Source organism: Endocarpon pusillum (genome assembly GCF_000464535.1).
Source record: "Endocarpon pusillum Z07020 unplaced genomic scaffold scaffold2538, whole genome shotgun sequence".
Classification (NCBI taxonomy): domain Eukaryota; kingdom Fungi; phylum Ascomycota; class Eurotiomycetes; order Verrucariales; family Verrucariaceae; genus Endocarpon; species Endocarpon pusillum.
The window spans coordinates 224,810-251,627 of NW_006916203.1; the positions used below are offsets into that span (position 1 = coordinate 224,810).

Here is a 26,818-nt window from a genome sequence, read left to right on the forward strand (position 1 = left end):
TTCTTGGCCCGTATGAGACGCAGCCGCGTTCCTTTGCAGGAGAAAGACTGCAGGACACTGTCAGGGCTCGCGTCTTTCTCTAAAGCATCACTCGACTTCCACTAGCACCCTGCTCCTCCTGAGCTACGAATCATCCCTCGCTCTTGTACGCTTACTTTCAAACCATCATTCCTCATGTAACATCAATTGTCCGAGTATTTCTCCCAACGATGCGCAGTCTCAGATTCCTCTTCACTATATATCCATCGTTTCCTTACAGATCCTCCCGTTGAAACGCACACGCGCATCAGTTCGAGATGTAAAGTAGATAGATTTATAGTAACTAATCTCCCAACCGAAGTCAAGCATTCTACATCTCTATGTATTTTGTATACATATAGCAGCCGCCCACCTGCGCCTGCGTAGATTCGATGCGGAGTCGGCGCTCAGCTTGCTTATGATCCGCCCTGGGGATAGATACGAGGAGAAGGTACACAAGCACTGCTTCAGCAAACTGTAAGTCCAACTTTTGCTACATAGCAAGAAAATGGAACTGCATAGGCATAAGCAGAGGCATAGTCGCTGCTTGCTCTTGCGCTGAGAGTGAGTACCCAGCGACCACGGGCAGGCAATCCTGGCTCGGGATATTTGCTTCTCTCAGCATACTGAGTTATGCAGGACATGCTGAAGGATGCATGAGGTTGGAGGTTATCTCTCTTGCGAGACAAAATGGGGGGGGACTACGGAGTATAGGCGCGTTTTATATGAATGAATAGGTCTTGTCGGATACTAGTTGATACTGATACCACCCGCCATAAACCCTTCCGAAGACATCCCATATCAGGCGGTGCAATCATCCAGATCCAGATCCAGATCAACATGCACCCTCAAGCCCTTATCCTGCATCAAGTCATACACGCCGCGCAGCTGCTCCTCGCCCATCGCATCCCGAAGGTCAGGCACGCTGAACGCAAGCATGTACAAGCTCTTGCACCAGGGACAGGCGCGGATGGCGCGATGAAAGACACCGACTGCCCTGTCCGCCGCATGTTCTCTCTTGCTCTCCGCCGACGTGCTCTTTTTCGGTGGTCTCATTGGTGGGGATTGGGCGGGCTTCTTGGTGGCTGGTGGGCTGGAAGCGACGTGCACCTCCCAGAGAATGTAGAGTTTCCATATGATTGGGCTGTGACGGCCTGCTGGTGAGGTTTTGGAGACGGGATCCCGGTCATGGGGTGAGGCGACGGCTTCTTCGAATGCAGCGCGGATGGAATGGGATGTGCTTCCTGCGAAGGTGGGGCGGTTGAGTTCGCTGTATATGTGGAAGAGGGTTGGGATTATGGGTCGTAGCAATGGATTTAGCATGTGGCTTGCTGTTGCTGTTGCTGTTGTTGATAGTTGGTTGGTGGATGAAGCCATAGCGAGCGTGGGGATGACTTCTCTGATGCGGTCTGTGAGGAGAAAGCGACGCGTGTGGAAGTGGTAAAGGCAAAGGAAGATGGTGTTACCAGGGAAGAGACGGATGGACTCTGAGAGTGGGATTGTGATGTCGGATGGTCTGTAGCCGGACCGGGATGTTCTGGCGTGAAGGTGTAGCAAGCGGGCGCGGGATTGGTGGACGAGGCAGAGTGCTGAGGGGGATTGGGAGATTGTGGGATGAGTTGAGGTTGTTGTATAGTGCGCGAGAGATGCCGCTAAGTCGTGGTCGGAGGTAAGGTAGGTCCAAACGGTCAGAACGTCTAGATAGTGGACTGAGAGGTCGGGATTATTCAAGGAGAGGTTCTGGTTGAGGTGAGATGACAGGTATTGATGAGCCCGGAGCTTGGTGGTCGGATGTCCTTCTGAGTATGCTGCCACAGATTGAGATAGGTCATCCAGTGTCACTTTTTCGTCCGCAACGGCCAGGCACACTCTCAAGGCTCTGGAGAAGTCCCGCCGATCCAGCAGTGCCCATAGCCAGGATCGCCAGATCAGTATAACATCTTGCTGACTCGTTTTGGAGAATGATGGACGCATGGACAGAGTTGTGCACCAAACCCGCTCCGCAGCTTGAAAATTGCCAGTACTGCATTCCAGCAGGGCAAAGGCATTGTACAGCCGAATTGACGAGTCGTGCTTGAGGAGACTTTTGGCCTTTTTGCGAGCTTCCTTGACATCAACTTGGGTGTTGAAAGCTAGAATGTACTCTGCTAGGAGCTCATCTTTAGGTGAAGCAGCAAGAAGCTGCTGTAAAGATCGCTGGACCCAGTCGCAGCGAACTTTATTGGACAGTACAGAGTGGAGGCCTCTCCACGGATTGGGCCAATATTCATTGTCACTCCACAGAGATGCTGTGTCTATGATAAAGGACGGCATGGGGAAATCAAATGGTTGACTTCGTTCTGACGGAATGATCCAACCGTCCAGGCTCATCTCCCAGACGTCGCGGAGGGGATTATTAATGAACGCGTCTTCAGATAACGAACGATCATTGAGAGGTCCTGGTCGGAACGGCAGAAGATGACAGAAATATAGAAAGGCTTGCAAGAGTTGTTTCTGAGCTTCTTCACCAGATGGTCGGAAGAGGAAAGGTTGAATATCTGAGAACAATATCACCCTAAACGGATCATCCTCGTCAACTTCATCGAGAGTTCTGGCTGGCAAAGTTGACGAGCTCATTTTCTGCTGCTCTTGTACACTCCAGGCTCTAATATCGCCTTGATAAGTTGTCGTTGGAATGAAAGGATCACTTCGAGGCAACACTTCACTACGCCGAGACATCCTCCACCCTCGAGCACCTTCTTCGCCCAAACGAGGCACCTCGCTATCCCAGAATTCCTCAAATGAGAAGAGCTCGTCACCGGCCTGGTCGCTCATAGGCTCAAAATAGCAGTATTCGAAGATGGCTTGCCATAATGCATGAGCGTGCTCTGAGAAACCCGCCTCGCGCATGAATGTTGTCATTTGCACGAAGACGTAGCTGCGTATACCCTCCAACTCAGATGAAGCCTGTCGTTTTCGAATCATGTTCAGACAATCCTTGAAAAGGTCTCGACAACTCTCATAGGTGAAGGACAGAAAATTGGTCTGTCGAAAGGTCAGGTACTGCACCCACAAGCGCAAACTATCCGGAAGCCCATTCAGCACAGATTTCCACTCTTTTGTTAATTTCGCATTGTCCCAAACTTTAGCTCCCTCCATCATCATGCCATGCACCAACCAATCTTGCAGAGGATGTCCTTTGGTTTTGGACAGGGCTTTCTTATACATAGACAATTTGACGTCGGCATGTCCGTGATTCTGAGCATCGGACGATACTTGAGTGAAATCACCACCAGACTCTGCGAGCAAGAGGTCCTGGTGCTGGATCAATGCCAGCCACGCGTTGACATTGGATGGATCTTCGTTGACAAGCCTTGAAAGATGAACATGGCGCTCTCTCGTGCTGTTCCCAGCGCCCGAGTCAGAACCAGGCGTGTGCTCAGATTCAGAATCAGGATCTGAGCTCGTAGAAAGGCTTTCGAGATTCTGTCCGGCTGCAGATTTGTCGGGATCGTGATCGTAGTTGTTATCTTGTTGTAAATTTTCTGGGAGCCCTTCTGCATGGGAATGCCAATCATTCAGCTTTTGTCGCTTTCGACTAGGATATGGTGATAATGGAAGATAGCTTTTGTGAGCATCGACTTCGGCATCATTCTTCTTTAGAGCAACAACGAGCGCCGGGCCTGTCTCCTTCAACAAACCTGTGCGCAATGATCTTGCTACACGTCGGTCAGCCGGATGGAAATGCTCAGCCGTGATCAGCCGTCGGCCAGGCTCAAGCTCAGGTGTCGTTTTGAAATCTCTAGAGAGACCAAGGATGCCATACCGACCAGCTTCACGATATTTTGGCACGGTATACCGACTTGGAGCACCGTATCTGACATTGTTCTCATCACTTCTTCTATCTTCTCTGAATTGAGCTATGTCTTCATCGTCCAAGTTGCGGTAGCCTGATCGGTCAGGCGAGTGGTGCAGATCGAGGTCGACACCAGAAGCGGAGGTTGGAAGATCCTTGTCGGCCCTCCCGCTACGGCCATGTTCCTTGTGTAGATGTTTTCGATGTTTGCTGAAGCGAGGTTCTGTATGACAATCACCTCGCTTTTCTGGGGCTACCGACCTAGCAGTGCGTGATCGATCGTTCTTCTCGTCGTCGCGACTTGCTGTTGGTGGTCGGGGTTTGAAGCTTGCAAAGCGTGGCACCGCAGATTCAAGCGACTTGGAGGCAGAGTTGAGAGAATTCAAAGTTGCTTCAGGAGCACTTGGTTTTTGCCGGCCGCCTCGTTCCATCCGTTTACTCAAGGTCAATCCCGTACAAGTCGGCCGCATTCAGAGTTGCGACCTCGGCTGCACCTGTGATCAACGTCATGCACCCTCGCGAAAAACTTCCCTTTGTGAAGTAATTTTTCTGGTCGATTTCATTCTTTGCAGCCAGCAGTCCGCAGCCAGCAGTCCGCAGCCAGCAGCCAGCTACAGACACTTGAACATTGACGGGGAGGATACGGGGCGGCGGAGGTCTTGAAAACTGCACCTGCTCCAGGAAATCCACTTGGCTCGTCACAAATGGCCTCCTCTTTTGCTGCCCAGTTGAAGGAGATTGCGGCGAAGTCTAAGAATGAGCTTGATCTGAAGGCTCACAAGACTGCTCATTCCCAATCCCTTATATTCGCGAAAAAAATTGCTGGCACTCAAGACTTCGACACCATATATCAACTATGTCTCGAAGGCTTCGAAGATCTTTGCAAAATCGATCCGCGATTCCAGGAGTATCAGCGCAACTTGTTCAGCCAGCAGAGCAAAACCCAAGAGCGAGATCTGATGACAGCGGAACAGAATGCCACACTCGATACGGTGCTTGAAGGTTGCTTAGGACTTCTAGGGGGGCGTCTCCTATTGAGTCCTGCCAGGAAGGTTGCAGAGTGGCTTGTCCGACGGTTTAGGTTTGTTGAAATTTTAACTGCCCTCACCGCACAGTGCTGACATCTCCTTGTTGGCAGAGTACATGAATACAACACTTCGTTCTTTCTCCTTACCTTCCTGCCCTACCATGCCACTCCATTCTTTCGCAACCTCCTATCGATTCTGCCCTCACCGCTTGCTCCCCAATTCAAATTTCTCGTACCTTACATCCCGGGCTTGACTAATCCTCCTCGACATGCCATTGCTTACGGCGCAATAAATAATGACGGCTTTTTCGCTGCACTCAATACATATGCGCTGAAGGTGTGTCATGCCGGAAGCCAGCACCAAACCTTGCTCTCCTTCTGGGCAAGCATTATAGCAGAAGCGATAGCTGGTAGGCTTGACCTGGCCAAGTCCGGCAGAAAGGAAATCCAAAGGCAAAGACAAGAAGACGTGCTGTTGAAAATACTTCCTCTCTTGAAAGATGGATTGTCTATGCACGAGATACCAGAAATGATGACAGCCTGTTTCACTTTCGCCATACTTTTAGCCAGCAAAAGCCAATTGGCGAACAATGTATTGGATAGCCTTATGGAAGCCGTCACTGGCGCTCTGAAGAAAGAGACCATGGATGCGGGCCTGATTTGCCTCTCCATCATGACTCAACAAAAGTCTGAGCAGTTCTTGAATAGGCGGGTTATTACGAAGCTGTCAAAAGTCAATGATCTGGAAAAGCGACTGCAAGCATTCAATAAATCATGTGACATTGAAGGCTTTACATTTGCGATAGTTCAGAGTGCTCTATCCGATGTCCGGGCGAAGGGACAAAAGGAACGACTTGATTTAGTGGAGAGACTGCTTTGGGCTGAGCTGATGGATTCAGAGAGAATGATTCGCTCTATTGCTTCACTGATAGTACTGCTCAAGAGCGCAAGCCAGAATGTCGATCTAACGTCTTTCCGAGATACAGTAGCGGACTTGCTTCGAAGACTCAATGATTCAGAAAGATTCTCGTCTCTTGTTCCACATGCAGTACAACAGAGCGGCGTAGATTCGGCAAACCTGGAAGCCAGTCTGGAAATTATGATCGAGGAGCCCCAGAGAAAACCAGCTGAAGTTGAGGAGATGGATGTTGACTCCGATACTCCGGGCACAGCCCCGAGTCCGCTCGATCGTGCTCTAAAGCACGTTCCACAACGCACTGTTGAAGAACATTCGTTTCTATCGCCTGTACCGTCCCACCTGTTCCCACCTCTTCTAGAGGCATTCACGTTAGCTGCTCAGAGTAAGGAGGGGCTTGAAAAGTTTTTGGAATTACCGTTGTGGAAATTGTCTAAAGATACTGATGAGCCGTTGTTTGCCTCTTTTTTCGTGCGAGTGTTTTCTGGTCCATACTCGATTCAGGTGCGAATCGCTGCCCTGGGTGCTGTCCAGAATTTTCTCTCCCAGTTGTCAAACTCTGACCCTCAAGCTATCCTACCCTATGTCCTGCCACAACTTGCAGATCCTGCGCAGAGAATTCGGAGAGCCGCATCAGAAGTTTTACTTGCCATGGAGCATGCATTACCGTCTGCGTTTGTGGATGGCGAAACATTCAAGCAGTGGGGTGCGAAGGATCTGTATGGCTCTGGCAAGATTGAACGGTCGGTGTCGTTCCAGCCTACCCAAGACGTGTCCAAGATCCTCCAGAGAGCCGTACTGCCACTTCTTGAAGAATGCATACTGGATCCAACAGAGATCAGAGGCGCCCTCAAAAGCGCCCTGAGACCTAGCTCAGGTGACCGTGTCAGCTCTAAGACTAAGTCAATTGAGTTAAAGAAGTACCTGAGACAAAGCTTCTTCCGCCTCCTCCTTACACATCTCTCCTCCACACCTCTATACTCAGTCAAGTGCGGTCTCCTAAATCTTCTCTCAGATGTTGAGAAGCTAGGCGGCATTTCGAAGCGGAAAGAGCTCATGCCGCTGCTTCTTCGTTGGGCATCGCTTAGTTATGAAGATGTCGAGACGCTGGCAGCGGCCGAACATTTGGACAAAAAAACCGTCAATGTGGCCATGTGCAGCATAATATCTCCCACTGACGAAGATGCTGTGAAAGCCTTGCTGGGACTAACTTTTTCAAGCAACAAAAAGCGGTCAGATTTCGCAATCGCTGTTTCTGAGCGCATTCAATCTTTTTGGCCACAGCTGAAGACAGATCGACAGATTGCAGCGGCTGACGCATTGTTAAAGACAATGTTCAGCGAGGAAGCAGAACGTGGAGGCCACTCCCAGCTACCAAGAAGTGTATTTAATTCAGTAGAGTTGTCCACTGATGTTCTTATACATCTCCTCAACAACGTGCGATCTTCGATGGATGAGGCGAAGGAGCATTCACCTGCGTCGAAGAGGAGGCGTACCAATGAAAGTCAGGCTGTCCCAGTCAACAAGAGTTTGAAACTTGCCATTATCAGCAAAGCGACGTTTGTATTGGAACTGATCGACAACTCCAGCCCAGAGAGTCGGCCTCAGCTTCTAAGCAGTCTTTCCGACGTCTTTATGGCCTTGCATCAGGTCAAGCTGCAGCACCAGTCCGATATGAGCTATCTATTGTCTCTGTCACTTGGTAGCCTCTTAAGCATTGTCCGTAATGCTGCTTCGCATGCATCTAAGCTGGAAAAGCTCGATGTGTCACGTTTGCAAGTCGACGTCATCATGGATTGTGTTCGCACAACCCCCAGTCCTCAGGTGCAAAACACTGCTCTTCTGCTCATAGCGGCTACCGCAAAACTCCTCCCGGAGCGTATTCTCGACAGCATCATGCCCGTGTTCACATTTATGGGGTCGAATGTGTTGGGAAAAGAGGATGAATATTCCAATTATGTTGTTGATCAAACAATGGACCAAATCATCCCAGCCATGATCGAAGCTGTTCGCGGCAAAGGTCAGGATCTCGTCGGCCAGACTTCTGATCTCGTCTTCAGCTTTGTGGTTGCGTTTGAGCATATACCTCCACACAGAAGACTCCGGTTGTTCAAAAAACTCGTTTCAAACCTTGGTGATGAAGTTTTTCTCTCGATTCTAATCTCTAGCCTCACAAAGCGATATCCAAATCAAGATGATGTCAACTCCTTTATTGTGACTTTAACCAATACCTTCGATGCGGATATCCAGTTGGAAACTTGCGTGCGGCTTGTTGGAGGTCTGCGAGATGCGCTTGCTGGTCAGCCCAATCAATATAAGGCAGTAACCGACGCCGAGAATGTGAATGGCAGCATGTCTCCGCTGGTAGTTCTCTCTTTGCTGCGGACACTTGATAGGCTTTTCAGTGAGTCCAATATCAAGCCCAAGATTGCAAGATTTGGTATGTCCGTCAAAAATGGGAAGGAGAACCTCACATCAACCTGGAAAAGCCTGCTGGATCAGATGATACGTCTCGTACAGACACCTGATCTCGATCAAGAATTATCAACCACCGTGAACAGCGTTCTGTCGAGCCTCTTACGCCTGGTACCAATCACAACGTTCGTTAGCATCACGGAGCATTTCCTCGTTGGTGGACCAGATATCATCAAAGAAAGAATACTGAGGCTTCTACGATTTCGCTTACATGCTCAGAATGAGCGAACATCAGCTCTTCAAGCTCAGCTGATGGCCTTCCTTCAGATATTGTGTAAGACACTGACAGAGCCCAACGACGAAGCTATCAAGCATGCGGCCCTTGAGTGCATCGATTGCATCTCAGAGCTATATGGCCGTAAGGATGCACCAGCAATGGTTCAAACAGGACGAGTCATCAGTGAAGCGTGCCTTAAGTCGTCAGAACTCAAGCTCGCAACCCTTGCCCTACTATGTCTATCGTCGATTGCCGATTCTGTGAAAGAAGCAATAGTGCCGATTACACCACAGGTGATACCAAAGGTATTCGGTCTAGTCCAATTCAGTCTTCAAGAAGAAGCAGAGCATATCGAGCTTCATAATGCAGCCTTTGCTCTTCTTTCCGGCGTGTTGACCCACGTGCCGTTCATTTTCTCGATGGAGCATCTTGACCAAATCCTGGTGCTATGTGCAGAGTCTAGGAATGCGTTGTTAAACACTGAAACCCATGAACTACTCGAACAGGCTCTGCGGCTAGTTGGTAGCAAAATCGAGCTGGCAAAGATTGTTGGGTCGTTGCGGCGGACCTGGAACGCGACTGTGGAGAACGACCTGCCTGCCGTTCAGCAAGCGCTTGCTTTGCTCTTAAACTCAATTCAGACCTCGTCCAAGTCACTCGTTGCCAACCAAGCAGACAAGATCTCTGAACTTCTTCTCCAGGCTTTCGATCTCCGAAGAATCCAGTTCACCAACATCTCAGAAGACAGCTACACCAATGCTGATGTTATCAAGGTAGAGCAGACCGTCAATGCAGTCACAATAGAGTTCATCTACAAACTCAATGACACGACATTCCGTCCTATCTTCCACCAGATGCTCGCCTGGGCCACGAAATGCCCGGATGTGAAACCCGTAAATCTCGCCAAAGCGCAAAAGCTAAGACAAACCACGCTCTTCAATTTCCTGGCCCACTTCTTCGGAACCTTGAAATCGATCGTCACGTCATACGCCTCCCACGTCGTCGAGCCAGCCATGGCTGCCTTGAAAGAAATCTCCAGCGCCGCCTTGTCATCACCACCCCACACCTCTACAAAAGCCAAAAAGCGCCACCTTACCAAATCTCCCTCAACCCAAGATCAAAACGACGAAAAAGACACCACTCAACTCTACACAGCCATACTCGCCACCCTCCGCGCAGCTCTCACCCACGACCACGACGCCCACTTCTCCAACCCCGCCCTCTTCCACCCGCTCTCCGAGATCCTAACCGAGCAACTCCACCTCGCCTCCCACCCAACCTACACCCCGTACATCCCCTCGCACACTATCCCAACCATCGTCCGCCTCGCCGTCGCGGTAGTCGACACGCCCGAGCACCTCAAACGACTCAACAGCCTCATCTGCGCCCTCCGTCGCTCCGAAGATGCCAAGGTCAGATCCGCCAGCGTGAAGCTGCATTTGGCCCTCGCAGGCGCAGAGACACTCACACCACCACCACCACCAGCAGGAGAAGGAGAAGGAGCGGGAGACGAGGAAGTAGGGATAGCGGAGGAATGGTGCGGGACCGTGCTTTCGGTGGGTGAGGGGATGGTCTATGTTAATGAGATGTTGGAGGATGAGGATGAGGAGGTTGAGAGGGGGATCAGGAGGCTGGTTAGGAGGGTGAGGGAGGTGGTTGGGGAGGAGGGCATCTTTGAATGAAATGATAGATGCGAGTGGTGCTTCTACGCAATTGGTGGGGGGGTGAGGGAAGGAGGGATTTATGATTAGGGTGTTGATAGGTGGTAAATAGGCCACCGCTATATCCCGCACGATCGCTGGAGAAATGACTGCACAGCACCAACAGCATGTGCATCAAGACCAGAGCAGTGTATGGAGGAGATCGTATTGAACAATTCCAATCAACGCTCAACGCAACAATGGAAATCACCTACTACTACTTCGTTGTAGCTAGTTCTTCTTTTCAGCGCTGCAACCAACCCGTACATAGTAGCAGTAGTAGCCCCCATACCTCTGCCAAACCCGCATACCTGTCCCATGATATGCTGACTGATCACCGAGTCCTGATCACGCCGGCCGCGACCAACTTCTGGATTTTCGTCCTGATCATGGGGTTTTTCATGTGCTCTGCCAGGGAATTCTGTGAGCTTTTGGCCTGCTCGAGTATGGATTGCATTACAGGGTCCTGCAGGATGGACATGATTTCGGGATCGCGCTGGATCCTCTCCGCCGTCTGTTCCTCCGTCTCGCCGATCCGACTGCTGAATTGAGCCTCGAGGGCCTTCTGCTGCTGCTGCTCGATCTCGCGATAGTTCTTGCCTCCTTCGTCGTGCTCGTGAGCCTCGGCGCAGACGTCGATGCACTTGTTGTATTCCTTCATGCCGAAGAGGGCCTGTGCTTTGCGGAGGTAGGCGCGGATGAACTTAGGGTCACGCTTGATGGCTTCATCGCAATCTTGCACGGCGCCGGGGAAGGTCATGAGTTTGATGAGGGCGGCGGCGCGGTTGCTGTAGCCCCGTGGATCTTCAGGGGCGCGCTTGATCATCTCCGTGTAGGCTTCGACAGCACCGGGCCAGTCGGCTTCTTTGAATTTTTGGTTGCCCAGTTCACGGGCTTTGTCGGCTTCTTCTGGGTTGATGTAGGCATCTTTCTCGGCTTTGATTTGCGCTTTCTCGGCGGCTTTGAGTTTGTTGAGAACCTCGGGGGTGCGGTGCTCAGTCAGGGATTTTTGGTAGTTGGTGATGGCTTTGGGAAGGTCGTTCATCTTCTCGTAGGCAGAGCCGATGCGGCCATAGGCTTTGGCGATGACCTTGAAGTCGGCCAGGACCTGGCGGCCTTCTTCAATGGCCTTTTCGCAAGCTTCAATGGCTCCTTGGTAGTCGCCCTTCTCGAATTTGGCAGCACCTAGGTTGGTGAGGTAGGTGATGTCTTTGTGGAGTTCCCAGGCATTGCTGTAATGCTCGATTGCGGCGTCGAATTGTCGCTTCTTGTAATTCTCCGTGCCAAGCCTTTTCTCTGCCTCTGCTTCGTCTTTCGCCTTTTTCGCTGCCATTGCCTCTTCATCTTCTGGTTCCGGTTCTGGCTCTGGTGACGCCTCTTTCGGTTTTGGCGGTGGCTGGGAAGAAGGGCGGGCATCCGGCATGGGCAGATCCTCTTCAACATCACCTGAACCAGAAGCAGTAGGCGCTTCGCCAGGAGGTCCTCCGAATTGCATATCAATCCCCAACAGCACACTCATCACTTGCAAGAACCTTGGGTCGCCTAGCTCTTGGCCGAGGGAGCTTGGATTTTGCCGTAGCTTTTGAAGTTTTGCCATGAAAGAGGCGTCCGCAAGAAGTGGTGCAGTTTTCGGGTTGTTGCCAAGTTTCTGAATCAGTTGCGGATCGTTGAACATGTTATCCAAACCTCCCATAGGGCCACCACCTGCTCCGTCAGCTTTAGCTTCGGCATCCATAGCCCTATTAACAGCTTCTAAGCCCGCCTTTGCTTGGGCGTTTGAGGAGTCTAGCTTCAATGCTTCTTCAAACGCGTCATGAGCTCCAAGCAGGTCACCTGTGCCATGAAGCGCAGCGCCTTTTCTTCCCCATCCTTTAGCCCAGTCTGGCTTAATCTCGGTTGTCTTGTTGGCATCTTCCAGAGCTTTGCCAAATTGCTTCATGGAGGCATATGCCCCGGATCGGTTGGAATAGAGGACATGGTTATCAGGATCGAGCTCGATAGCTTGTGAGAATTTTTCACTGGGCATATTCGAGTCAGATAATACACCAGGAGGACAAAGAAATACTTACACTGCCTCCTCGAAGTTTTTGGCAGCAAACGCCTTGTTGCCTTCGGCCTTGAGAGCGTCGGCCATAGTATTTGCGATGTTGACTTTGAGTACAGCGGTAGAACGAATTGAGCAAGTTTCAGGCTCGTTTTCCGAGTGTTGTGTATCTTCCTATTAACTTAGACACTACTTGGTGAACCCGGAGAACTTTTGCGCTGATCATGTGTTTGTGTTGAAGCTCCAAAGCTCCAGAACTTTCGAAGCGCACAGGCCACCTGACGTCCAACCCCTTCGGGTTCCCTTCCGACCAGTCTGGGCGTCCTAAGGGGTAGCCCAGCCTGCCAAAACTCCGTTGGTCGTTTTGCAGCAAGTATTCCAGGAATGATACTATGCTAAAGTAGAGAAGCGGATATCTGTTTTGATGTTGTCATGTCTTATCATCATGCGTCGAAGCTAATGGGTATCACTGTAAACGAGGTTCCGCCGCTCATGTAAATCACGCCCTGGATAATCGCCTTCGCTATGCCACAAGAACACAACCAAACCTCCGAGCTGAGAATCACCAGACCAGACTATGCTCCTGATCTATCCGTGTACTCTCAATCTTCAAGAACCATTCTTCGAAGTATTCGCAATTATCAGGATTGACAGGTCCTCCAACTTCGCACATGTCGAAGACTGGACATCTACCACAGGGTATTTCTGTCATACCACCACTCCCCAGCTTACTCAGCTCCCGTTCTCTAGCGACCTGCATTGCACTATCATTTTCTCTTGTCGTGTCACGAAGCCGTTCGGCGAGGTCCCAGTCCGCAACGATTTGTGTCGGATTTTTCCGTGCCTTGTACATTGTAGGAGCTGACCCATCAGGGGTAGCCTTGATTTTAGTGATATTGTCGTCGTAGACCATGACTTCAAGCAGCTGCGAGATATTACTCTCGGTGATTTTTCCGGATTGAAGGATTTTGTTGTCGTTGACAAAATCCGTCAGGTACTTGAGAGTAGGGTATTTGGAATATCCAGCCGGGTATGGAACATATATCTTCTCAGGAAGTGTCACACTAACATGCTGCTTCTTCGAGGTTGGCCTGTGTTGAATGTCTGCATGCGCACTGCTGGAGGCAGACAACTCGTCACCAGCATTGTCAGTATCCATTCGTCGAACCTTTCCCTTGTCCTTTGTAGTACTATCAAATCCATCATCAGGCCTTTTGCGCTTCTGAGAAACACCTAGCTTCGAACCCGTAGACTCCGCTGCCGGATTGGTGATCTGATTCCAGCTCAGATCACTAATTCTCCTCTCCAGTGTTCGGGCAAGCTCCTCCAGGAGCTCATGGTCAAGCACGCCATCTGTGAACCAGGCACCTCCTGTGGCATCTTCACCCGGTTGTAGCCCTGCAAGTATGTACATTTTGCGTTGAGGAAACTTAACCGTTGACATCGACTTAATGTACCCCCTCTGAAGGAGCGTTTTGATGCTTTGATCGACATTTTTCTGATGCAGATTTAATTTACCCTTGATGGTTTTTACCCAAGCTCCAGCTCTTCCAAGGGACTCAATAACAGAATAGACAAGAGACTCGTCAGAGGAAAGGTCTTTATACCTGGATGGTCGGTGAGCAGCAATCACAGTCGGCACACTGGAGCAAAGAAACCCACTTTTGGGCACTGACGTGCGATACAATTTTCCATCCTATCCCACCTGACCGAAGATCATGCGTACGAAAGAGACGATCATTGATCAAGGACTGGGTGGCAGCGAGGAGTAAGTTTGGGTCTTTGTTCGGAATAACATCCCCTGCAAGCAGATCTTGCTGGGAGAGAATATGCTCTTCATCATAGTTCACCCGGCACCAGTTATACAAGTTAACTGTCAGGACTCGGAGATCTTTGGCGGTGGAAGCAGATGGACCAGGTGTTGGAGGAGCTGTGGATTTTTTTGGAGCCATCTTGAAAGTGTGCCAAAAGGCACCAGGATTGCCAGCTATCGACAGGAGGGATGAAACATGCTCTGCAATGCTCTCTTAGCCACCCGTAGCAGAAGAACCGGGCTGATCTACCTGATAGCCAGTGAATTCAGCCTTCTCTAGAGACGACAACTGTTGATTCTCGGTGATGACTCTATAATATTAGCCTACGATCTGAGCGGCTCAAAATGGTTTTGGAGGCAAGCTGCGGGGAGGAAAGCTTAGTTCGAGAGGCTACTTACTAGATGTGCTCTAGTGAGCCTTCCTACTTGAAGCTTGGCCCTTAGTAGTAAGCCTGCCGGCTCAGGTTCTTCAGTTTCAGTTTCACAGTAACTACTTACTGCGTCCGAATTGTTTTCGACCATTCTCACAGGTTCCCAGAACCAGCGGTCTACTACGTTATACCATGATACCAACGTTATACCATGATACCAACGTGCACAAGCTACCTTCTCAATTTCATCGCTACACTTATCTTCTGGAGTGGAGCCTCGCCTCACATCTTGACCTTGGACATGCCACTACAACAATTACCCCTTATGAAGCCCACCAACTGTACCACACAGAAGACACAGATCTGGATCGTGAAAACACTTCCAAAACAAGTGATCAGTGAGGAAGATTAAGTGGTGGCAATTTGGGAGCGTGCCACCATCGAATCAATATTTCGGAAAGGCTGTTGTATCTGTTCGATAGTGTTGCTTGCGATGAACAGTATCCTGACATAATATTGCCCCTTTCAAGACCATTCTACTGAAATTTGCTTCTGAGAGTAGCTGTTGTCATCGAGCTGAAACATGACTTGGGAACCCTGCTTGCCGGTGGGTTACGGTTTTGACAGTTGATATTCTGAATCGGGCATCTCTGGGCTTCATGAGGAGCTGAATGCAGACCTTCGGCTGACCGCTAGGGGCCGGAGGGCCTAGAATTGCATTCAATCAGGGCAAGCTCTGAGCTAGGTAAATCTTCATTAGTCTGACAGATGACTTACGTAGTAATCACAGATAGCTGATCAAAGTCAAAGTACCTCTTAGAGCCAACCTAGTTTCTGTATGGCTCCTATCCATGAATTATGCGATCTGATGTGGGTATCCCTATAGCTATTGGTACGCCATGACTGCATTTGAGCAGCGCACTAGCTGTATCATTGTTCTTCGTCTTGTGCATTGTAGCGTGTAACGTGTGGCCGGCTCCTGTTCCGTAGTTACCATGTGCGAGCTCAATGTCGCTGCTGTGGTTCACCGATCATTGATCGCCGAGTCATCACTAGGCTCCTTAAGGTAAATAGCTATGCTTATCCGTGCCTGCCCCTTGAGCTAGAGCTGCACACAGAAAAGGTAGAAGCTAGGAGCTGACTAGTAGTTGTCTCTGGTGGGGCTCTGAAACCCAGCCTCAAAATTCGTGATTTGTGCCCACGTTGAGCGTTGAACCATCTTGAAAAACTCTCGCCTAGTTCACCATCCTGCTGTACATAACTTCTGCCATACCGCCCTTTGCATGAACTTCTTCACGTTGGCCGTGACAGTGGTTCAGCTTCTCAGTCGAGCTCAGTGCAGCAGCTGAAGGGTAAGTCTTCAATGTACCCTTAGTGCACCCAAGGAATCCTCATGCGACTGTCATTGCTGTATAGTCGATTAGATCTGTTCTGTTGCATGCTCTTTCTTCTCACAGAGGTAGCCATTATCCGTATCACTGCGGCGATGGCTATACATTGGATTTCTTCTTGCTCTGTTGTCATATCCTTGATTGCGCTTCATGCAAATCGGATTTATCCAAACTGGGCATATTTGACTGATACCTTTGTTACTTCAGGTTACCAATTGATCAACAAAATATAACTTGCTCACCATCAAAATGTCGTCCAAAGCAATTCCGTCACACCTTCGTACTCAGGCTGGGGCAGGGAATGGAGCGTCTGAGGGTGATGCTACTCGAAAGCATCACGGAAAATCACAATCCCACGTGGTACGCCGAATATGTTTCCTTATTTTGTGGTTCTTGTGGAATAGCCTGTCACCGTGTGTTTACGGAGGATGCTAGGCGCGCACTTTCTTTTATAACAGCTGCACTTTCGCTTAACTGCCTGTCACTGTAATATTTTACAACCTCTACCCCAGTCGATCTTCATCACGATCCGTGTCATTGATTCTCCCTCCACTACCCTTCTCAATATTCCGCATGCTGTCGGGCAAGCAAGAAGACGCCAAACGCGTCTTAAGCAGCAATAATGATGTTACAGGAGGTGGGCTAACGTAAGTCTTCTCGGCACCCCCATAGGCATTTGAGAATACTTCAACCAACGTCGCTGCCAGCCAGATGAGGAATGCTCTCAACATGCTCGCGGACACGGTCAAAGACCCAGACGAGAAGAAGCGATTTGAGACGGAAATGGACAATTTCTTCTCTCTGTTCCGACGATGGCTCAACGACAAGGCTAAAGGCAACACCATCAACTGGGAGAAAATCGCGCCTCCTGCACCTTCTCAGGTTGTAGCTTATGATGATCTGCCTAACTCAAACGCAGTTGAGTTTCTCAACAAGCTTGCTGTTGTCAAGTTGAACGGCGGTCTTGGTACTTCTATGGGCTGCGTTGGTCCGAAATCTGTCATAGAGGTTCGTGACGGCATGTCCTTCCTTGACTTGTCCGTTCGTCAGATCGAGTATCTCAACCGCACCTACGATGTCAACGTTCCTTTCGTTCTGATGAACAGCTTCAACACTGATGGAGACACTGCTTCCATCATCAAGAAATACGAAGGTCACAACATCGACATCCTCACCTTTAACCAGTCACGCTACCCACGTGTCCTCAAAGACTCACTCCTTCCTGCTCCCAAGACCTACGATTCCCCGCTGTCTGACTGGTACCCCCCTGGACACGGTGATGTCTTTGAATCTCTCTATAACAGCGGTATCCTTGACCAGCTCCTCGAACGTGGCATCGAAATCATCTTCTTGTCCAATGCTGACAATCTTGGCGCTGTCGTCGATCTCCGTATTCTCCAGCACATGGTTGAGACTAGGAGCGAATACATCATGGAGCTTACAGACAAGACTAAGGCTGACGTCAAGGGTGGTACGATCATTGACTACGAAGGAACTGTCCGTCTGCTCGAAATAGCCCAAGTTCCCAAAGAACATGCGAACGAATTCAAGTCGATCAAAAAGTTCAAGTACTTCAACACCAATAACATCTGGATGAATCTTCGTGCAGTCAAGCGTGTCGTGGAGAATAGCGAGCTTGAGATGGAAATCATTCCTAATGACAAGTCTATGCCCGCAGACAAGAAGGGTGAGGCCGATATCTCCATCGTCCAGCTTGAGACCGCTGTTGGAGCCGCCATCCGACATTTCAAGAATGCCCATGGTGTCAACGTTCCTCGCCGCCGCTTCTTGCCAGTCAAGACTTGTTCTGACTTGATGCTTGTCAAATCTGATCTTTACACCTTGCAGCACGGCCAGCTAGTGATTGACCCAAGTCGATTTGGTCCTGCTCCGTTGATCAAGCTCGGCTCAGACTTCAAGAAGGTTGCACAATTTCAGAAGCGTATTCCGTCCATTCCCAAGATTCTTGAGCTTGACCATCTCACCATCACTGGCAATGTGAACCTCGCTAGAGGTGTCATCCTGAAGGGAACTGTCATCATTGTTGCGACTGAAGGCAGCACCATCGACATTCCACCTGGAAGCATTCTTGAGAATGTCGTTGTGCAGGGAAGCTTGAGGATCTTGGAGCATTGAGTGTTGTTTATTCCGGCAGACTCAAATGTTCGGCTGCACATGAACGGCATGCAAGCAGAATCGTTCTCGTGCTTTTCTTTCTCAATAGCATGTGATGGCGACATCACCCAACTTCTAGTGATACGACCAAGCGCAGACGTCGCTAAGAGGTCGATGTAGTCATCCGCATACTTGGCTACGTCTCACATAGAGATTCAATCCACAAATTGCTTTGACTTTCGTCTTCCCTACTTGATGTGAAGATTGATTACTGCGAGGCCTGCTACGCTGCTGATTCTTATTGTAGCCTTTTGTCCTCTCTTCCTTCTGGGCCTTAAGTTTCTAATTCACTTAGATGCTCATTCCAATATCCAGCTCTCACAACCAGAGCATTTGATCATCTTGAACAACATTCCAAGTCCTTGAAATTACTGACTTGCAGGAGAGACTAATGTACTATGAAGGTGGTGGACTTGCCCATAACTACTACCTTTCTATCTGTTCGTTGCCTCCTCACCTCTACTGAGCTTTGATACATTAGCTGCCTTACCATCATTCCTAAATATACTATGGTGGCTACATACATGATGCGGATTCCAACCCCAATTCCCTGGCTTGTTCTTGAGAATCCTGAATCCGATTCGGTGCATACCGCTCCTGGTATCCAGCCATTCACTCATATTCAGGATATGCCATGGTTATGATGCATATTGTTCCTACCCTAGTGACCTAGTATCTTCGTCATCCGGCATCATTTACTGTCACAGGGATGTTCCGGATCGGTCAAATCATTACAGATGGTGTGGTGCAGAAGGGACGATGATGGTTCTGCGGATGGTCCAGACAGAAACTGTGTTGCGAATCGACAAAGCCTGACAGGATTGAGCCGGTTTTACATGCTATGGAAACCCGGGGGACCAGATACCAGTATACCGACTATTCAATTTATAAAAAAAAATTGGGTGTTGAACAGATGGACAACTTGTTCGACATCATTACAGGCCTACTTACATAAAACACAAGACCAATCTAACTTAGTACGAACCCATGGCGGTGCCCCGAAAGACATTCTGTTCCACCAACAACTAGACTACTGTCTCTCTACATTGTCTCCAGAACAAAGAGAAGCAATTAGGCCAGTGCCTATTATGCTGAAGCCCATTTCGCCGATACTTGTGAAAGGAGCGTAGAAAGAAGCGCCAAAGCATCATTGAGAGACTGTCCTGCTGGGCGGCTTTGCAGTATGGGAAAGAGTGGAGAACATTGGCTTCCTGATAAGAGAAGCATAAGTAAGTAATAAGATGATTTTCCTTCTCACAGCAGTAACCGGGATAAGATACACAAGAAAAGACAAAGATTATCCCAGTGGCCGCAACCTTTTTTGTGGCAATAGTCTATATGACACAGGGGTTATATTGGGTGGGCTGACGAATGTTTTAGACGATGTGTACCAAGTTGTACGTCAAAAGTAGTCAAACTACGTTATTTAATCTTACGTAATAAGATTTCACCAAGCATAGCTCATGTTGACTCACCTGCAACAGTGCTTAGTCGGGCAGGTACCCAGGCCTAAAGAAAGCCTACAGACGCCTCTGAAGCTTAAGTGCTCCATAGGCTTCTCTTTAAGTGATTGCCCACTTATGTTTCAGAGCCCTTGGCAAGTACGGAGGCTTCTCTAGGTAGGCCCGATGGCCTATAAATTACCTGCGACATATCTTACGTAGTAGTAAGTTAGAGGGCCTCTGGGCCTAGCTCACACTTATCTTCCTAGCTCTTACCTTAATATCAACGTTGTTTGGCTAATATTTGGTACACAACTCTGTAATGCACAAGTTATCTCCTTCCTGGTCCCTGTTCAGGTCATTCCCCAGAAGAGTGGTGTGACAAAGTAAAGCCATCACCCGATCTTGTGGCTTGACGCTGGTAGTAAGGTTGATCTACCAAGTGGGTTCGAGACCTACCAGCGCTCTCTTTTTGGCGGAGTTGTAGATGACGTCTTTCTTCTGACACTCCTCAGGTCTGTCTCGATGAAACCAAAATCTCAAAACATGCCCAATATGCTTGTTCCGGCATGAACATGAACATTCCAGGAGAGCCAGCGAATGAAACCTTGCTGGTTTGAACCCATGTTCTTGAAGCTGCTAACTAAGTTAGTAGTACCGTCCTGAACGGAATGTTTTGAATATAAGTAAAGTTAGACGGAGAAGATGCCTATCTCATTGTCTGCGTCGCCCCTTATATATGCAGCATTTATATCTTTCTATGCGGCAGTGTACCTCCAGATGTAAGTTATATGTCATCGCTATCGCCATCGTCGTCGTCGTCGTCGTCGCACTCATCAGAGAGTTGGGAGGTCGCTGTAAACCCGTCTGAACGGTAGGCATAATCTATGCTTGACGTTTGCGAGAATTTACCATTGATGCTGACTCCTGTATGAGACAGACGACATCTTCTGCGTATGCACGAAGAAGATGCACCTCCACCAATAAGCGCACGAACTCGAAGACAAACAAAATCTCCAGCACTATCAGGTTCTCTAGTGGAGCCCCGTCAACCATTTCACCCACCTGAACCATCCCAATCACCCCTACTACGCGGCCGCAGTCGTCCTAAAAGAAAAACTATGTCATTGAATACCCAAGAAGTCTTTCGTGGATCTGGTGTAAACCCAACGCAACCTCCCGCATCACAACCTCCCGCATCACAACCTCCCGCATCACAACCTCCCGCATCACAACCTCCCGCATCACAACCCGCATCACCCCGCATCACAACCTCCCGCATCACAACCTCCCGCATCACAACCTCAAATTCCCATCGACACCAGCCTGGTGCCACTTTGTGCACCTCAAGCACAACAATCTCAAATTCCACCCTCTATTATAGCCGCGCAACTTCAACCTAGGGACCCAAGATCTGTCTTTTTCGCATCGCTATCTTCTCCTAGGGGCTCCGGCTCTACCCCCAGCGACTCCAGACATTCGCATAGACACTCTGAACCTCCTCCCGAACATTCTACACACTCGTCTAGGGAGCCTGGAGCTTCGTCTAGGAAGCGTGATGCCGATAGAACACAAGAACATCCTGCTCGAGGAGACAAGGCACAAAAGACTTTGGGTATGCTCGTACCCAGCAGTTCTCAATTGCCCAGGGCCTCTGAAGGTACTCCATTGCCCCACGCTAACAGGGCAGGAGCCGGCCAGCCCAACGGAGGAGCAGGATTTTTCCAATCGGATACAGCATTGGGATCTGCCCAACTACACAGAGAATCGGGAGCTTTTCAACCCGGTGGAGGATTAGCAACCGTCCAGTCCAGCGGAAGAAGAGCGGCCCAAGCCAGTGGATGGGTAGAAAGTGCCCAACATACCGGAGCGCTAGCAAATGTTCAGCGGCCTCGAATGTTTAGTATTAGACACTCTGGCGGAGGGCTGGCAGCAGCTCAGCCCGAAAGGAGATCAGAAAATGCCCAGCCAGGCGGAAGGTTTGGAGCCGCTCAGCACGGCAGGGGAGTGGAAACAATCCAATCCCACCCGGGCTTTGAAGCTTTTGCATCTCCTAGCGCAGGACTAACATATGTCCAATCTGGTGCAGGACGGGGAATCCCTCCACCTCGTCCACCCCCGGGATCCCCACCCCCCTTTCGCGGAGGACCAGGAAATACCCAGTCTGGCAGAGGGTTTGGAGATCCTCAACCCCCTACCGGTGTGCCACAAACTATGCAACTAGCTAGAGGATATGGTGTGTACCTACCCCCTCTAGTACCTGGAGCTCCTCTCTCTGAGGCAGGAACAGGAGGTTCTCCATCTCGCCGCGCTAGTACAGCAGAAGAATTCCCGTCCGGCAGAAGATCAGGAGCTAACCGGGTCAGCGGAACGCCAGAGAATAATCTGACTCGGACACAGTTAGAGGCTGGGCCCCTCCCAGGACTGGAACCTTTTCAGACTGCCGGAGGAAGATCGCAAGCTGTGCCATACACCAACAGGCAAGCCGTCAGACTCCCACGCGCCACCGGAGAAGTCCCTACTTCTCGACCCGTAAATAGAACAGCTTCCCCGTCCCCAAACATGACTTCTGGAGCTGCTACTTCTCAACCCGCCACTAGTGGAGCTTCTCCATCCCAAAACAATACAAGAGGTGTTGACACTCCTCAGCCTGGCACTAGTGAAGCGTCCCCACCCCGGAGGACGGGCAGGAGTGCTGCCACTCCCCCAAACGCTCCTGGAGGCACTGCGCTTTCTCAACCAGCGAGCCAAGGAGCTTCGCCTTCCCACACGGTTGCTAGGGGAGCCGCTACCCCACAACAGACCGCCGGAGCAGCTGCCAAGTCTCAGGCCGTCACTGGCGCAACCCTTGCAAACGCCGAAATAGTCGGCATAATAGAAGGATATTTGTTCAAGATGGATAAGTTCCTCGAGTCTGCGATGCCAACACCTGAAGCTCTCCAACAGAGCCGGTGTTTGCGACAAGCCGTCAAAGGCGTCCGAGAAGTCCGTGCGAAACTTGAACAGAAATACGAGCAAAGTCTTACACGGGAAGCTCGAAGAATAGAAATAAAGCTAGAAATAGATGATGTCAAAAAGCTCGATCAGGCTGCTCGTAATGAGGAAAAAGAGGCTTGCCGGAAAGCTGAAGAGGCTCGTGCTCGTAGGGAAGCGGCCGCCGCTGAGGCTATCCGGCTGGAACGGGAACATAATGCTATTGGCGATAGCTCAAGCAGAGAAGGGACTCCAGAGGCAGGTCCTCCTGGGCCTTAACCGACTGAGGCACAGTAGGAGTTGTCCTCCCATCTATAAGAACCTCGTGTCCTTATAAGCCTCCAACCAGCGGGAACAGGATGGAAAAAGAGGTAGGTAAAACGAGAACGTGATATATCGCAAAGTGATATCTAGTACAGAGAGTAGAATTTCGTAAAGGATTTCTTTACTTAGATAGAATGGAATATAGGCTATACATACTTTTGCTCCAGAAAAGGCGTCGGAGAGCAATATCAGCTCAATTTTCAGCCCTACCACGAACAAGGTCACCAAAGTTTTCGCTTGATCAGACTGTTAGTCAGTCAAGGGCAGGGCTGGGTGTTGCAATCGAATCAGCTCAGCATCAGCAATAACAACTCACCAAGTTCAGGAACGGTTTCCAGCATCACATCCATTCTTGCTCAACGAGATATTTAGCAGCTTGTGAAAGAGTACTTCACGGGGCGCTCAACGGGCGGGCAGTATCGGTATGGCAGCCGCCGATTGAGCCAGAAAAAGAAATCGACCCAACTACAGATGCCTACTTGAACGTGCATGAAGCAAAAAAAAAACAAAAAAAAAAAAACAGATGGGACATATAAGTCCCGAAACCCCACATAAGCAGCAGTACAATATACAGCTCGTGTCCTCCTCGGCACCTGACAACATTGGTGAACCGGATGGGAAAAAAGGCAAGATGTTGTCAAACTTCTCTGAGGGGGGGGCCGATTGATCCATTTTTTTTATCATCTGTTACTCCTGACCTTGCGCCCGCTCGTACTAACTGATACTAGGATGCTCTGCGAAGATCTAGAGAGGATAGGAGAGGGTGAGTCTGTGGGGGCCCCGCGCCCGTGAGCCTGATGAGGGGACCGAGAAAGAAAGTGTGAATGGGAAGGGGCGGTATCGGAGTAGTAGGGGTAGGGTCGATGAGGGGAAGGGAAGATGCCAAGTTGTGAAAAGGCGTGTGGCTGAAAGTGAGCAGAAAATTAAACCAAAAGGACTGCAGCTCGAATGGCTGCCACTAACATATATTTTGTTTGACAAGAGCATACGCACACAAGCGCAGGACGAGAAGAGGAGAAGAGGAAAATATATCAGTCCATCTCGGGTAATTTTCCTGCATGCATCTTGCATCGGTTCCCTCATTCACTCGTTGCTTCGTACAGTGTTCTTGTCACTCGTTGCTTGACAAAATTAAAAGGATATAAAACACTCAACAGGCTCAAACGCCAGAAAAGAAACCCTATAGGCCACCCCCAATAAAACAAGTCAGAAGCAAAATCGAAACACCAAGCCGTATCTCCATGCTGAACATGCCTCTCATCCCGTCATAGCCTGCACCTGCTTCACCTGCTTCTCAATCTCCATCGCACTCGTCGGTCTCTTCTTCCTCTTTTCCGCACTCCTCTTCCAGTTATCAGCGAAGGTCGCTCCAGCGGCAGCATGCTCCTTCAGTTGAGCCTTACTTGTAGCCATAATGTCAATCCGCGATTTGTAGATGACCGCCCAGACATCTTTGGCTGCTTTGAATTTCTCCACGCTGTCCTGCCTGCTGCATGCCCTAATCAGCGTATCTGCATGATGGCAGGTTGAGAAGTCGACCGCCGACGACGACACTGACGTGAAGACATTCTTGACTCCCAAACGCCTGAACAAGGCAGCAGCATTTGATTCTGCCACCGAAAAGTCACCCATGTAGAACTGGACATGAGCCAGTAGTGCCAAGATCTGGTCCTTCGACACTGACTGACTTGTCTTGTTGCCGTTAGTGAGACAGAGAAGATCTGCCAGCACATTTTTGGCCTCGAGGAGATGGCTCCGACTCACCAGCAACAACGCCAGTGTCCATCCGGTGCTCTGGTCTATACCTAGAACCAGCTGCTGTCGTCGGACCCATGCCTGGCGCAGGTATGGTATAGCTCTTGCGTGGTCATGGCGATCAAGGTCCTTAGGCTCGTCATGGTCAGGTTTACCGCGATCATGGAGCAAGATTCCAAGCTTTGCATGATTGTGGAGCACTTGCTTCGACAAGGCAGCTCCATTCTGGTTGTCACATACCATTTTCAACAGGTCGATAACTAACCGAGTTTGACGTTTCTCCTCCAACATCGTCGTAATCTTGCACACCTCTGCTTCAAGATCTTCTACCTTCGATGCAGTCGCTTGGTGTCTGTTGCGCCAGATCTTCGTTAGTTGAGCCTTTGCTGCCTCGTACTCCTTCTGCTCAACCAAGAGCTGCGCATAACTTGTCGCATTTTGCAGCGCCCAGGAGCGATCCGCCTCGTTCCTGTTTTGCAGCCCGTCCAACCAACCAGCGTGGTAGTACAGACGTCCTGCTTCCTCGGTGTTCCCCTGACGACGGAGGACATCGCACAGCTGTGTCTGAACGTCACGAGTATCCGCCCTCTCGACGTTTCTGATCCCGCGACGCTCCATCTCCTTGAGAACGAAGCGAAGTTCCTTCACCGCATCATCGTATCGACCATCAAGTGCATACGCCTTCCCACAATCGAATATATACCCCAGTTGGGCTTCCTCGGCTTCCCGGGCTTCCCGCTCACCCTCACGGTCTTCTAGCTTGGCCTTCTCTTTCTTCTCCTTGCCCTTGAGAACCACCAGCTGCTCGTACTGCTCAACCGCGAGGCTATACTGTTTCGTCCTGATGTACTCATCAGCAGCTCGGACGCGCAGCCGCTCGATTGTCGCTCTGTCACCGTCGATCTGCGTTCCCAGCTCCTGAAACGTTTCGTGCGCAGCAGCGAGAGAAGCTCGGTGTTGGTCGATCATCTCGTTAGCTTTGTTCAGATCGTCGTTAGCTTTGTTCAGATCGTCGTTAGCTTTGTTCAGATCGTCGTTAGCTTTGCTCAGATCGTAGTTAGCTTTGTTCAGATCGTCGTTAGCTTTGTTCAGATCGTAGTTAGCTCTGTTCAGATCGTTGTTAGCTTTGTTCAGATCGTCGTTAGCTTTGTTCAGATCGTAGTTAGCTTTGTTCAGATCGTCTTTGCATTTGTCAAGCTTTCCCTTGAGCTTGTAGTTGTCTGCTTCGAGCTCGCAGTTGTCTGCTTCGAGCTCGGAGAATTTGTTAAGACTACTAGACAAGCCCCCGTGAACAAATGGCTTGTTCCATGCTGTGTCTGGTCTTCTTCTGTCGTATCCACTCTTCACACGAGTTGTTCTCTCGTGTAAGGAGAAAAGAGGGCCCCATAGAGGGTGGTAATGAGACGAGGATTGCAATTGTCTCGCGAAGTCCGAATCCCACAAGTGTGCGACTAGGATGTAGAAGTCTTCGAATGGTGTTCTCGGCGAGTGATTCATGGTCAGCTAGACAATGGAGATAGTATAAAACACTAATGATAATAGTATATAATTGGACTGCAGTATGAATTTGTGATTGGATATAAGGAAGAAGTGAAGTGGCGTGCTGGAAAACAATGGCGGCAGAGAGAAGAGAATACAACACACGAAGCAAGAAGGCAGTGAAATCAGCAAACGCAACCCAATGACCCATGGTGAAAGAGAACAAGCGCCCAATATGAAGAGTGAGGCAGTAAGGCCAAATCAGTGGAATTTGCCTATTTCAGGCTGTGCTTTGCCCAGCTTGACCCTTGGGAGGGGTCTCATGACTCTGATCGATGCCTTGTGCACCGTACGCACAAGAAGGCTGCATTTTTCTTTTGGGGGCTATTGGATGAGGTTGAGATGGCATACGCATACCTAGCACATCATAGCACGTGATTGGGGAAATTCTGTCACGAAGTTGAGAAGCGAAAGGGTCGTATGCGATGGGAGACAAGGGGAGGACCTTCAGAGAGAGAGCAGGATCCAGATATTTTTATTGGGTGGTTGTGGCTCAAGGCATCCACAGCCACCACGTGATCCCAGCCAAGCCAGCCACAAGGCAAAATCAGCCTTGGTGTACGTAGTACTGAGTAAGGCTCAGTCGCAGTTGATGCTGAGGGCTGCTTATTCAATCAATAAAGAACACCAAGAGATTTTGATGCTTATGGGAACAAATTCGGCATCAACGTGAGAGATAGTCTCAGTCATCTGCAGCTAGCGAACCCGGACTCCGAGACATTCTCGGTCTCCACGATCTCTACCTGGGTTGGAGCTTATTCCGCTTCTTTCGGTGTCAATTGTTGCCTTGATTCCGGCCAGGG

At 49.9% G+C, this 26,818-nt stretch overlaps 7 protein-coding genes across 7 annotated transcripts; 3 read left to right on the plus strand and 4 right to left on the minus strand.

Annotated features, from left to right (window-relative positions):
* Positions 1-819: 819 nt before the first annotated feature.
* Positions 820-4,323, minus strand: EPUS_02856 (uncharacterized protein; the record flags this gene model as incomplete). The annotated part of the gene is made up of 1 exon (XM_007803615.1): positions 820-4,323. One exon carries the CDS (start codon positions 4,321-4,323, stop codon positions 820-822), a length of 3,504 nt encoding a protein of 1,167 aa, XP_007801806.1.
* Positions 4,324-4,557: 234 nt separating this feature from the next.
* EPUS_02857 (uncharacterized protein) lies at positions 4,558-10,170 on the plus strand (the record flags this gene model as incomplete). Its single annotated transcript, XM_007803616.1, has 2 exons — positions 4,558-4,934; positions 4,992-10,170. 2 exons carry the CDS (start codon positions 4,558-4,560, stop codon positions 10,168-10,170), a joined length of 5,556 nt encoding a protein of 1,851 aa, XP_007801807.1.
* A 352-nt stretch (positions 10,171-10,522) lies between these two features.
* Positions 10,523-12,322, minus strand: EPUS_02858 (uncharacterized protein; the record flags this gene model as incomplete). Its single annotated transcript, XM_007803617.1, has 2 exons — positions 10,523-12,206; positions 12,258-12,322. The coding sequence occupies 2 exons, from the start codon at positions 12,320-12,322 to the stop codon at positions 10,523-10,525; spliced, it is 1,749 nt and encodes a 582-aa protein (XP_007801808.1).
* Positions 12,323-12,794: 472 nt separating this feature from the next.
* Positions 12,795-14,184, minus strand: EPUS_02859 (uncharacterized protein; the record flags this gene model as incomplete). The annotated part of the gene is made up of 2 exons (XM_007803618.1): positions 12,795-13,839; positions 13,895-14,184. 2 exons carry the CDS (start codon positions 14,182-14,184, stop codon positions 12,795-12,797), a joined length of 1,335 nt encoding a protein of 444 aa, XP_007801809.1.
* A 1,872-nt stretch (positions 14,185-16,056) lies between these two features.
* On the plus strand, positions 16,057-17,943 carry EPUS_02860 (UTP-glucose-1-phosphate uridylyltransferase; the record flags this gene model as incomplete). Its single annotated transcript, XM_007803619.1, has 2 exons — positions 16,057-16,167; positions 16,480-17,943. The coding sequence occupies 2 exons, from the start codon at positions 16,057-16,059 to the stop codon at positions 17,941-17,943; spliced, it is 1,575 nt and encodes a 524-aa protein (XP_007801810.1).
* A 2,602-nt stretch (positions 17,944-20,545) lies between these two features.
* Positions 20,546-22,676, plus strand: EPUS_02861 (uncharacterized protein; the record flags this gene model as incomplete). The annotated part of the gene is made up of 2 exons (XM_007803620.1): positions 20,546-20,763; positions 20,828-22,676. 2 exons carry the CDS (start codon positions 20,546-20,548, stop codon positions 22,674-22,676), a joined length of 2,067 nt encoding a protein of 688 aa, XP_007801811.1.
* A 1,302-nt stretch (positions 22,677-23,978) lies between these two features.
* On the minus strand, positions 23,979-25,973 carry EPUS_02862 (uncharacterized protein; the record flags this gene model as incomplete). The annotated part of the gene is made up of 1 exon (XM_007803621.1): positions 23,979-25,973. The coding sequence occupies one exon, from the start codon at positions 25,971-25,973 to the stop codon at positions 23,979-23,981; it is 1,995 nt and encodes a 664-aa protein (XP_007801812.1).
* Between the last annotated feature and the right edge of the window lie 845 nt (positions 25,974-26,818).